Below are 13,927 nucleotides of genomic sequence, written 5' to 3' on the forward strand. Positions count from 1 at the left end.
TTGATAGTCTCTTGTGCTTGTAATTTCACCAGCACTCTTAAACCGGAACAGTAATGATCTCATTACAGAAATAGGCAAGTAGTACTTCACAGGACGAACTCTATCCCAAGGAACTCTACTGCTATATTACATTTTACTATATTTTGTAAAATGGTATTACGACGGGATGAAGAACTGTAATATGTAGAGTCAACTGGTAATAAGCAGCTTTTAGACTGCTGTAAAGACGTTCTCGAACGTTCACAATATAATAAGATATTTATTCATAAGTACAAATTTACAAGAAAAAAGTTTCATAAACGTACAGTTTCGTAAATGTAGTAGAATCTAGTGCTAATGAAAATTAAGGAGTGTATTATTTTATTAGCAGTAGAGCTCCTTGTGAAAGAGTTCGTCCAGGGTAGTACTGCCACCTTACCTATCTCTGCCGCCTTGCAGTAATATCTGCATTACTGTGTTCCGGTTTTAAAGGGTAAGAGTGCTGGTGAAATTACAGGCACATGGAACGTGTCAATTTACGTCTCAGGGTGACGGGCGCAGTGGCAGTGCCCCTCAGATCTTTATGTAATTGTCATACACAGGCATGTAGTTTACCATCAGCCTCACGACTTGATCGTCCCGTCCACAGACCACATTCCGTCACTTGATGTTATAAAAAGAAATGGAGACTCAGTATCACATGCTGCTTTTCAGGTTAAACCTTGTTACTTGGAATTTCGCTGCAGGCTATGACCACTGACTCACGAGGACTGCTAATCGCAATACAGGACAGAGTAGTTGAGTACTTAGTACCTATTTTTACACCAGATGTCGTACGAGTACCAAATAGCTATCTTTGTAGGTAATAAACATTGACATTAATTAATTTGTTTTACATTGACAAGCTGCAATTTATCAAAGCTACCATAATTTCTAGTGATAACAAACAAAGTAACTAGATGGCGCTTATTGCATAGATTTTTACAGATATTGCCAGCTATTCTTTTATTTTGTTTATCTACACACATAATCACAAACCCTCTATGATGTGTTAAAAAACCGCAAATTACGTACGACCAGTTTTAGAGATAAACTGTTATGTTAGATCAAATTTCTTATCTGTGATAATGTTATTATTGTTTAATAATAACATCGATTTCGATTTTATTATTCCATTTAAATTTCGAACATCTCTGAAAAACAAAACAATTTGATTCGACCTCAATTCTAATATCAGTCGAGATGAAGTTTTATTCGAAATGAAATGTCATTAGCAAACCATTTTGGCAAATTTCACACGTTACTTGACATCGAACGATATGATAGTTGGGGCCGACTCTAGCTTGTCTATGGATTAAATAAATACTACGGTTGTGTGACATGCGTGAGAAAAGTTTTTAATTGCCGCCATTTCACCAGCCGTAACATGCTGTTGCTAAACATATCATCACAAAGCTTATAATATGTGTATAGATTATAGCAGTGTATGTAACTGAACATAATTAGGCATTAAAACACTCCTGTGAGGTTTTAATGCCTTTCATTATGTAACAGTCACATAAACTACTATTAGGATTAGCGTTATCTACCCGTATTAGAAAGCGTTTGTTTATAAATTAGTTTGTAACTCATAATGCCATCTATTGACATGCATATTTGTCAAAATTCTGAAAACAATTTTAGCTCATAATTAATATTTGAATAATATTACAAGTAAAAAAAACTGACCTCTTATATTTCATATTAAAGAGGAATTAATTGATATCCTCGGCCATTTTCGTAATAATAACTACTGCCAGGCAATTGATCAGCGCCATCTACATACAAGACAGAATGCTGACCTTTTTCAGAGGTATGCTCTCTGTCGTATGGAGAATATTATAATTATTAGGAACATTGACTTACAATTATATGGACGTCGGGTCCGCGCTAAAAAGTGTCCGCACTTGTAAGGCGCTAAAATCGTATACAGAGCGCGACACTCCGCTTTAGTCTTCATTTGTTCTACTGATAGCGCGATACTGCGATGACATTACAATTTAAATTTCGAATAGGTTGACTTGGGACATTTTTTTCGTGGTTTTTGTATTAGACCCGTCGTCCATTTATTTCTAAGTCAATGATTAGGAATGAAATATAATCATATTTTATCGTCGACGACTCTACAAGTTGGCGTCGGCGTTCATGGTTATTTTAAATACGCCCAGTCCTTTTGAAATGCAAAAATTTTAATTCTTATTCGTATTGAGTAAGTATTTAGTATGCTTACCTCAAAATCAGTCTTAACTTGTTCAAACATTTTAAGTAGATTGTCATAATAACTCTTTGGTAACGCATCGAAGAATTTCTGCAATGGTCCATACACAACTCCAGTGAAACTGTGTGTCGACATTCCGAACATTTTCTTCAGCAATTCTGGCCATACTGACACCCACTGGTCACGTTTTTCTGGGTGTGTGTAAATGTTGCGAACATGTCTTACGTTCATTAGAACCCTGATGCTGATTTCCCACATATGTTCGATGTTCTGTATATTGAGCTAGAAGGATAAAAAGAAAATGTTTATAATATGAATTAAAAGTCTGTGTTGTGTATTTTTATGTGATTATACAAGCAGTATTTCGCCACCCAGGACCTTAAATGGCACTGGTGTAATCCATTCGGACTAAAACGAGAAGTAAATTTGCAGACAAGGGTAGCGTCCGGACATGCTACGGTAATTGGAGAACATGGGTTTGGATAATAAAATAAGTATGACAATTAAGTACCTGAGCAAAAATCTTAAAAATACTTTAGATAAATGTATACACTACAAAAAAAATCTGATTCTGCCTACTGTTATACAGAGACGGGAAAGGCCCGCACAGTTAGATAGGGTACGGAGGGCAGAATTAAACATTTTTAATTTGTGAGTCATATTTTAGAGCTAAAGTGATTGCTTATTAAGTATGCTTATTAGTTGTGTCGTGGTAAGTATTTATAAATAGTAGGTAGTTGTATTTCAGGTGAATTGTCCAAGTAAATAATAAATTTATTTATTTTCTCCACAAAATTCTATCTACATATACATATGCCTCTAGACAAGGCTCCCTTACTCTCCCCTAGGTATAATAAGATATCGTTTGATAGTAAAAATTTACCAATCACGAGATTTAAAACTATAGTGAAACAAAATACAGTTTCTGCGTTCTTGGATGACCTTGCAGGTAATCTCGATCTATAATGTTTGAAATAAATAATGTAAATGATAAATGTGTAACAACGTATATTTACAAAAAGCAAACCCAAGAGTTTCTCGCTGATTCTCCTGGAATCTGCCTTACATATTATGAGCAGTACAGTTTAATCAAAATGACGATTTCAAGTGTAATTTATTTGCTATGAAATAAAGATATAGCATTTGACTACACAGCTGTACTAAAAAGGGAGCCTAAAACTGTACAAAAATAATGTAGAAAAAAAAATGCTTTTTGGAAAGAGCATAGTTTTTTTATGGTTTCAAATTCACCAACAGTCATTCCAAGTAAATACGCAACGAAGAAAACATGTTAGCACTTAGACGAATTTTCAAAAGTTTTAGAACAAAGTTTGTTTTTATTCTATAATAAGACCTCAGAGTATTATTGTACGTCTTTGTTACAGTCTAATTCATTGATGATGACATTGTGAAAATTCATTAAGTTGTATTAGTTAGTAAATTAATTTTATTTGATGTTATAAAAAAAGAAAAGAAAATTAAGCTTCTTATTGTAGATAAAATATCTCTGTTGACTAGCCAAGAAACATTTCTCATATTTCTCTTAAAAATCAACTTAATGTTCAGATATATTTTATACAAACCTCTTCAACCTCCACATTGAAACTATCTTTAATATGTTTTCTGGCTTTATCCATCGCCTTCCTGACGTCAGAGCCAATTTTGTGGGTAACTTTGCTGTTGTCGCCAGTCATATAGTAAAATTTTAGTTTCGATACATCCACCTATAATTTCAAAATAATTACAATCTGCTTTAGATTCCTGCTGTATTATACTTTTGTTTTTGTACAGGGCCAAGAATACGTGAAATTTGACACTAAAAATGAAAATTGAACTTTATTAGGTACACTTATGATTAGAACGGTCCAAAGTGTCTAGTTTGGCATACTTGACATAATACATAAGAAGGGCGCGTTCCCATTATGTTGTAACGTTTATTTTATCATTGAACGACTGTCGTGTCTAGTTGTTCCCACTGGATCGTGACGACAATTTATCTGTTCACGACAGCCGTCTTGTCGTTTGCACGACAGAATCGTTTCAAGCCGCGATTATCTGTCGTCACATTTTTATCGGACGTTTTATTTATCGTCGCACGACTGTTGTTCTAGGTCTTCGTCGTAACGTCAAAAAAGTCGGGAATGACAGTTAATCGTGTTTTGCTATATGTGACAAACTTCATTTAAATATACAAGGCACGACACTTTAAGCTGCACGACTATCTGTCATTACGACATAATGGGAACACGCCCTGAGGCTACATGTCTACGAATACAATAATCGCATCAGTCATGAATACATACAGTTCACTAAAAGAATAATTGACTTTAATATAGAATATAGAATTACTACGCACAGGGTGATACTAACATCGATTTAGACTAAGTTTTAATTTAATTTTAATATAAATTCAGGGCTTCTGTCTCTTTTATTTTCACCAAGAAAAGGACAACCAATTTAATTTTATTTTGGACTTGTCAAATTTTCACAGCTCCTTATAAATTAGGTCGTCATATAAATCGTGTACAGTCGCCGAAAAATAATGAACACAAAGAAAAATTCAAAAAATTTGAAAAAAATACCGTTTAAACGCAAAAACAAAGATCTGCAACAAGCACATAATAATATAGAAAATGGTAAGGTCTGCTACCTCGTTCCGTAGCTCAGTTAGGAGAGCGGATGCCCCGGTTTGGCATAGTCGCTGGTTCGAAATTAGCCAGATCGAAGGAATTTTTCTTGGTGTTAACAAACCATCTTTGTTGCAAAAGCTCTATTGACGCTAAAAGCCTTTTAAAGACGTGAGAATAAAGTCATCTGCAAGTTTAATTAAATAAAGCAAGTTTCCTTCCCGACTGTAGTCGAGACGATGTATCGACGCTTAACATTAAGTAATTACTGTGCTCACATGTTTGCCCATACTAAAAAAAAAACCATTTAGAAGCGGAATTACGTACTGGTTTGTCAAGGGGCACATCAGGTCCACCTGGCTGTTTAAGAACCTTTAAAAGTAACGTTAGATCTTCCGCGTATCGAGTGATGGGACCCAACGCGAAGTATTCTTCAAAGTTTGGATCCAGACAGTCGGGGACATGTCCTGAAAATTAGTGACAAAGAAATTGAATTAGTCATTATGGCCATTTGAAATTGTGGGTTAGCACAAAATAATCATGTTTAAATTATGTTCATCATGAATATTTTACTTAAGTAATTTTAAAAATTCAATTCGTAAAAATACACATGACGTTCCTGGACACTAAATATTTCTACAAACACGACCAAAATGAAACTGGATTTGCTTTCTATAATTGCCGAGGTCTCTCAATTATTATTGTAAATAGCTGTTCATATCAGGGCAGAATCTTGCTTTAAAAATCTCTCTGAACTTTAAGGGTTACTCTGTATAGCTCTCAGGGAACTACGTCTTGACATTGACGGGAATCAAATCCAGGTTTTTAAACTTTTGAGTTGCATTATACTACTTAATGTTTGAAAACGGGAATAAAGGCGTTTAAACACTTATAGGTATTTTCACATCAACCTTTTTTTTTATAATATCAAGTGACGGGACGAACAAGTCGCGCGCCCGGTGGTAAACTACAAACCTGTCCATAACAGTTGCAGTGCCATTCAGAGCTTTAAATCGCGGAGATCTGAAGAATCTGCCACTGCGCCCGTCACCCTGAGACACAAGTTGACAAGTCCCATATGCCTGTAAATTCACCAGCACCCTTACCCTTCAGAACCGGAACACAGTAATATTGACATTACTGCTTGGCGCCAGAAATACTGTCATCTTATGACAGTACTTCCCGGGACGAACTCTTTCACAAGGAGCTCTACTGCTACTACCTGAAAATTGGTCGGCGTGGAAATACCTATTAGCGTATAAATTTATTATTATTAATTTATAAAAAAAAGCGCGTTTATTATTATTAATTTCCCGACAAATCGACGAGCCCAACTTGAAAATAGGTAATTAGAAAGTTTTTAAACTTTTTTTTTGTGCCGGTTACGTGTGCAATCGTTACAACATGGAGAAATATGAGATAAAAGCAGTCGCATGACTACTCTTCATAAAATAAATTTAGAAAGTTATCTACCTTCGACAGATAAAAGCCTTGGCGTGGGCTTGTGTCCAAAAATGCCTGTGAACATTGGGGGCAGGCGTAATGAACCAGCGATATCTGATCCAACCCCCATTATTGATGCTGCTGACGAAATCAACGCGGCCTGAAATTTATAAGAGAAAGTATTTTAATGATTGATTTACCACCATCTATCTGTGTACAAGTAGAGGGTGTTACTTTGTAAAGGAACAGCTAGGAAAGTATTATTAACAACGCGTGTTAAAGAACAACTTAAACTTGTTGTTCTATGACCTTTGCAGCTGCAGTGTTTGACAAAAAATCATCGAAAATTAAACGTTCTTTTATTAAGAAGAAGAAGATTTATTTGAATTATATGAATAACTATTATAAGTGTTACAGGCCATAAAATATCAGTTGGAACATCTTAGTGCCGTGCTTGAATCTACGTAATAGTTTTGTTTATAAGGGAACGGAGAATCCGATCACTGCTGACGTTAAGTTTTAATCAAGTAACAGGTTAAACAAATCTTGCGCCGGATGGTAACACGCCTGTCCGTAAGCCCGAGCCCAACACCCTGAGACAAAAGTTGACAAGTCCCATGTGCCTGTAATTTCACCAAAATATTTTTGGTGTTAGCCGAGACCTTAACAAATGAATTCAAATTAATTTTCAGGACGTTTGGATTTTATTGAAACAGGAGGTGTTAAGAATGGTGCTTGAAAAGAGGAGTTTATTGAATAGAGAATAGAGAACCGAAGGAGAAAGATGTTTGGGCGTCTGATACGTCACGACAGTTTTGTTAGACGCGTTATAGAAGAGAAAATCGAAGGAAAAAGAGGCAGACGACGAAATGATTTAGATTAGATAAGGGAGAAAGTAAATGTCGTGTCGTATCAGAAAATTAAAGTTAGGGAGCTGAACACAGACGTTTAGCGATGACAACACCGACAAGAGCCTAGCTTAAATTTTCTTATTTAAATTAGCTTTAAATTTTTTGGTTTTTGTTTGAATGTCCAAAATTTGTAAAGCAATGAGCTATTTACTATACTACCGTCCCTGTCCCTGTTTTCTTCTTAAAGTTGTGCTAATAGTTTCATTGTTTTATTAAATAAATAAATAGTAGATAACATCTACTATTTAATATAATAAAATATAATTAGATAACTCTGATCTCAAAGTAAGTAACTAAAGCACTTGTAGGGAAATCGGAAACAATGGTACTACTTACTCCCAGACCCGAGACAGTCCAGAAAAGTTATTTTTCTACATTGACTCGGTTGGGGATCGAACCCGCGACCACAGAGATGGTGACACCTTGAAAACTGGTGTGCAAGCTAGTCGACCACAGAGGTCGTCGTAATTAAGACGAAGTTGTGTATATATCCTACGTAGGATCGTTCATTTTGTTAAAAGCCATTCGCTTTACAACATTACCCGAGCTGGTAAAAAGTTGCATTACCTCTCCACCAGAGGATCCCCCAGTAGTTCTTTTCGGATCATAAGGATTCATTGTGAGCCCTGTGACATTATTGTATGTCTCCCAGTTCATACACAACTGAGGAGTATTGGTAACAGCAATAGGAATAGCTCCAGCAGCTCTTGCTAATCTGATGATTGCCGCATCTTGCTTCGCTGGATTTCTGTATGAGTGTACTGTCCCACAATCGTTGCTCATTCCTGGAATATAAATTAAGAATATAGACATACTGAAATTGCGCATTGTGACGGAATGTTCCTAGTTTGAAAAACGATTCTATATAAACACGTAGCAAAAAATCTATTCTCAACTCGTCACGCGTGGTAAAGACACACGGTCTCCCTAACAAAAATACTGTAATGCCCTAACGCGTAGCTGTGTGTATATCCACCATGAAAAAAAATATTAAAATAAAATTAAAAACAATAACTTTTGTATGATATATAAGATAATGATTTTTTTTCCAAAATCTTCAGGGACACCGTGTGTGCAAAAGTCTGCATAAAACTGGCAGCATTACGGCGCGAATTGGCCAACGACATTTGTTGCACTAAGTAAGATCCAGAAAGTCAAAATCAAAGTCAAAGACAACGACAAAGGCAAAGGCAAAGGCAAAGGCAAAGGCAAAGGCAATGGCAAAGGCAAAGGCAAAGGCAAAGGCAAAGGCAAAGGCAAAGGCAAAGGCAAAGGCAAAGGCAAAGGCAAAGGCAAAGGCAAAGGCAAAGGCAGGGTCAAAGTCAAAGTAAAAAAAGTAAAATAATCTTTGTTATAATTATCAACACAAAGATCAAAACACTCAAAAAAAATTCCTTCGATCCGGCCTGATTCGAACCGACGTCTTCTAGCATACCGTGCCAGACGCTATACCAACTAAGCCACGGAACGAACCAGCGGACCTCACGAATTTTTCTATGTGTTTGTTGTCGTGTGTTCGTATTTGCTTTTTTCAACGACTTTTCAGGCGTAGCAACACAACACAGAAAAATTCGTAAGGTCCGCTGGTTCGTTCCCTTGAGAAGAAACTTTAGTAGCAGTAGAGCTCCTTGTGAAAGAGTTTGTCCCGGGTAGCACTGCCAACTTACCTATTTCTACCGCCAAACAGTAATGTCAGTAATACTGTGTTCCGGTTTTGAAAGGTAAGGTCTAGGTGAAATTACAGGCACATGGGACTTATCAACTTATGTCTCAAGGTGACGGGCACAGTGGTTGTGCCCCTCAGATCTTTCAGTAACTCTAGGGTTTACTCTTCGTAAATAAACATTTATCATTTACAATAGTTATTTGAAATATCATAGATCGAGACAACTTACTAGTGCTAAGCGGGTCACTTCAATGGATTTTTGTCTTCCAAGTAGGTAGGTACGCAGAAACTGTATAAATAACCTTTAGTGTAAAGTTTTTGTGTCGCTATAGTTTTAAAACTCGTAAATGGTAACTTTTGAATATCAGCCGAATATAGAAGCATATACATTGCCGCTTATGAATTTATAACTTTGTAAAAACGACTGTTAAGGATAGCCAGTTTATTTTTATTCCTCGCATCAATGTCACGTTAATCACTGTTCTTCTTTAAAATATTACTGTTTTACCTAAGCTAAATTAAATTTACATAAATTTACTATGATATTAGTGCAGGAACGTTAATTTTTACAAGGCGTAACTCTATGCCGCTTAAAATAAGATCGGGTCAAAGTCCAAAGTATCAAGCCTGATACGCTCTTGAGTGTATAACGGAAGCTGAAGGCGGTATAGTACATGCAGTCAACTACACGCTCAGTTCGAATAGACTTTACAGCACTCATGATAAGAACGATTCAAAGTCCAAAGTGTAAAGCTGAGTAATGCTGTTGGCTGTGTCTGCATTAATTTAGCGAACGTCGTTTGTTTTTAACCGACTTCAAAAAAAGGAGGAGGTTCTCAATTCGACTGTATGTATTTTTCTTGTATGTAAGTTATGCGATAACTCCGGTATTTGTGAACCAATTTTCATGATTCTTGGAAAGAGGGTACCTCCATAGTGGTCCCATTTCATTTTGAAGAAAATCATCCACCTCTAAGGGTGGCTGATCACGCATGAACATTCATTTTTATAAATAGCGCCTAAATTTTACTTATGGAGCAATTATTTTAATGGTTGGTTTTGCTATTCTCCAATTCAAGGCTTCCTGTATAGTCGCGAATTAGGGGATATTTCAATAAAACTTGGCAAAGAGATGTACTTCCACGTACTTTCGAGGTTGGTTTTTTTAGTACTCTGTACTGAGATTATTATATGTATAAAGTTAAGTTATAATCTTAGACCTTCAAATAGTGGCGCTAGTGTTGATGTTTGACGTAGTTTAGCTAGCAAAGGCAAAGTGAATTTAATTTAGATTTAGCCCTTCATCTTTTTCTTCCACATAAGCTTAGACTATTCCACATAAACTTAGACGGAATATTTTTACTCGTGATGACTAAGTTTTGAGGCAATGTCAAGTTATGATGATTTTAAAATGAAATTAAATCTGTCCGTTTTTTAGTGAAAACGAAAGTGACAGAATGCACTAAATTTAAATTAAACGGTATGCGTTAGTCCGAATCGATTAAATATCCAATTACACAACAAATTTGGCGCTTGTCTCATTTGTAGAAACACAGGTTATTATAGATGTTGTCAGTAACAAAATAAGTTTTTTTTTATAATATCAAGTGATGGGACGAAGAAGTCGTGTACCTGATGGTAAGCTACACGCCTGTCCATAACAGTTGCAGTGCCACAAATTTCTCATTCAAATCACAAAAGTCTGAGGAGCGTTGCTACAGCGCCCGTCACCGAGATATAAGTTGACAATTCTTGTGTGCCTGTAATTTCACCAGCACCCTTACCCTTCATAAACAAAACGCAGTAATGCTCACATTGCTACTTGGCTAAAACAATTCCTTGAAATCATTGACCACGCGTGAAATATTGTTAAATAAAAAATGTGTCCTTGTATAAATATAGTCAATCATTATAACAGCATAGAGTGGGTTGTAGTTCCAATGCAGTAGTTACTGATTTGCACTCAAATGTTCGTGCAACGGAAGCTCCAACGGCTTATTAAAGTACGGCCAGTTACATTTAAACTCTAGCATATTGGCGCTAGTGTCCCTTTCCAATATTAATGTTCATATTCTTAATAGCATAAATTATTTCTTTAAAATTCCGCGTCATAGTGAACGTCCAAATACGATTGGTTAACATTTGAAAGAGATCTTTAATGTGAAGGTTTTAGGAACGCCTCAAGATCGCAGTCAGGCGGTGCCACGCTGCGATGCATTAAAACGAACCATACAGCATAAACTTTATCTTCTACAACATAAGGTTAATGTTTTTTTAAATAAAAAATTTAGATGAAAAAAGCAGCAAGGCGCACTTTATAAATTGCAATGTATTATTATAGTACATTGCATTTTATAAAGCGCATGTACTCTACTGAATATAGTATATATATATTACATTTCTTCTAATAAAAGAGTAAAGCCGTGCTGCGATGTGCTGCGACGCAAAGTCACGTCGTCTGGTCACAGCAATTTGAGATGACCTCTTTGAGTAAATTTGTACACTTACCTTCAACGGCAATACTTTCTTTTACAGTCATAGGCAAACCAAGCAATGGATATTCCTTAGCCAGATCATCCGGTGACCTGTCATTAGACGATATCATTTTATCAATGACCCTGGCTTCTTTTAATGCCACCTCGTACCGGGGTTCGACTATAGCATTTAGATACGGATTTGCTTCTTTACACCGCTCTATGTACGCTGCTACAACTTCCTCGGATGTTATCTGAAAGAAAATAATAAAGTTAAAAAATTCTATTGTAAGTAAGAGGTTAATAAAAAAAGCAGCATGTGGTTTTTGTACCTATACAGCGACAGAATTATCTACGTCATCTGATATCGAATCCACAAAACATGCATGCATTTTCATTCGTTTCCGAATGTAGAAAAAATAAGAGTTTGTGGCATCTGAACCCGGTGTCGATTTAAAGTTGCAACGGCACCCGACCGAGCCCAAATCCGAGTATCGTGTGATCCCGGGACTGGTTGCTTGTCAAAAATAATTAAATTTGAGTGGCATCCATCAATCCATCCGAATTCAGTAGCTCCTCGAGAGATGATATTAAGTTTGTATCGTCTGAATCCAAATTCATTTTCGATAGATGTTGGTCCATTTTTATGCTTTAAGGGATGATGAGCTTGTTTCCTAAAAACTAATTCGAAGTGCCGAATGGGACAATGATTTTTTACTAATTTCGAAGTCAATGACTGAGATTGAAACCGGGCCTTGAATTACAGTAATTTCATGCACGCAAAGAATAAGATATATTCTAATTGTATTTTTAAACTGCGGCCCACTGTTCTGCAAGGTTAATTTTTTTTAATATAATTATTTATGGATAATTCGAATTATGTAAATTTTGAATCTGTCATAAAGATTATGTCAAGCACCGTCGTGTAAAGAAGTCTGCAGTCTGCCCACGTCATGGATATTTTTTTTATGATACCAAGTAACGGGACGAACAAGTCATGCATCTGGTGATAAGTGACACGCCCGTCCATAATAGTTGCAGTGCCGCTCTATATATTAGATGGCTTGTACAACTGTATTCTACACGGTACTGGCAGAATACCAGAGTCGTGGAAAACTGTGGCATTTATGCTGTGCCTGCGCCTTATCACTGCCATGATTTCCAAAGCTATTTACTTTAATTAGTTATATGTGTAGTTATACGTTCCTTCTGTTATGAAATTTGTTATTGTTATTCAATATAATTGTGGTTCAATATAATAATAACTATGGTGTTCGATTTAGTGGATTCTATGTAAATAAGCTGTCATAGAAGTGAATAAAGTTTTTATCCATCTATCTTCTACTGGTTAATATTTTTTATTTAATTTTTCTGATTTCCTTTTCATTCGTCAATTTAATCTAGTAAAAGATATTTTCATATTATTAAAATATTTTCGAATAAAAAGTTAAAAGTAAGGTAGGTAAATTAATCATTTTGTAATAATTATAGTTCAGAATATAGCGGTTTGCATTAATAATACATATTAACTGGTTGCCAATCAACACCATCTTCGTTGGCCTTGACCCTACCACCTGCAATTAAATATGCAAAAAAAAAAGAGTTCGAAACATTGATTTTGTTTGAAAAAACAAATAAACTCGATTTAGATAAAAAAAAATACTTTCATTTCAAATACATTTAAAGGTTGAGTAATGTCACAAATAACAGGATTTGATAGAAAAACAAAATAAGAATGCTTTTCTTATTATGCTAAATTAAGAATCCGCAATTTGATGTAGTTAAACAAAAAAGATCCAATACATATCCAGGAATATAGCAGTTTGAAGTTTAAAAAAGTTTCTCACTCCTGTTTTATTTTCAAAAATTTTAATGTCTGTAACTCCAAACATATTTATTTATGTTTATATGTTGGATTTTTTTGCTGATCTAAGAGGTTAGACTTTGGGAACCGTTTCGTACACATAACTTATTTTTTTATTATTTGTCCAATTTACAACGTAAAATTAAAGCAATTTTGTAATAATAATAATAATAATAATAATAATAATAATTTAAACGATACTAAAATCGTTTAAAAGCTTTCAGTCAATTACCTAGCAGTCACTAAATAAAAAATTCAGCTTTACTCAGCCTTTATTGAAACAAAAATGGACAAAATGCAAATTTGATATATTTCGTGACAATGCAGATACGATTGAAAATTTAAGAAATTGAAACAGTTTAAGAATGATTAAATCAAAGTGAAATAAATTTTTAAAAGTTTTATAAGTAATGTTAACGAAATTTACAAGAAAGCAAAATAAACTTCGTACCACTCGAGAACTGTATTTGTAAGTAGGAAATTAAAACAAATGAATGAAAAAAAATGACGATCGACTGATTTTTAGTTTCAAATTAGACGTGAAATAAAAAGGTATAATAAGGATTCGCTCTGGACCTTTTGGAGGGAAAAGTGTCGTTTTTATTTTGACTTTCAATTATTTTGTGAAATCTAGTTTAAAGTGGAATAGGATAGTGCTATTGTGCCTTAATCGAAGATTAAAACGCGAAATTATACGAATCTCGAA

At 35.1% G+C, this 13,927-nt stretch overlaps 1 protein-coding gene across 1 annotated transcript in view; it reads right to left on the bottom strand.

Moving 5' to 3' along the window:
• The window catches only part of LOC113231864 (fatty-acid amide hydrolase 2-B-like), a 180,320-nt gene that overhangs the window by 1,284 nt on the left and 165,109 nt on the right, over positions 1–13,927 (bottom strand). The window contains exons 2-7 of the mRNA XM_026466400.1: positions 11,392–11,611; positions 7,785–8,002; positions 6,337–6,466; positions 5,191–5,330; positions 3,820–3,960; positions 2,249–2,518 (exon numbers count right to left, since the gene is read on the bottom strand). Coding sequence (XP_026322185.1) covers positions 2,249–2,518; positions 3,820–3,960; positions 5,191–5,330; positions 6,337–6,466; positions 7,785–8,002; positions 11,392–11,611 — 1,119 coding nt within the window. The remainder of the gene's footprint in view (positions 1–2,248; positions 2,519–3,819; positions 3,961–5,190; positions 5,331–6,336; positions 6,467–7,784; positions 8,003–11,391; positions 11,612–13,927) is intronic.

The sequence above is a fragment of the Hyposmocoma kahamanoa genome, unplaced genomic scaffold (assembly GCF_003589595.1).
Source record: "Hyposmocoma kahamanoa isolate Upper Pololo Valley unplaced genomic scaffold, ASM358959v1 66, whole genome shotgun sequence".
In the NCBI taxonomy this organism is placed as follows: domain Eukaryota; kingdom Metazoa; phylum Arthropoda; class Insecta; order Lepidoptera; family Cosmopterigidae; genus Hyposmocoma; species Hyposmocoma kahamanoa.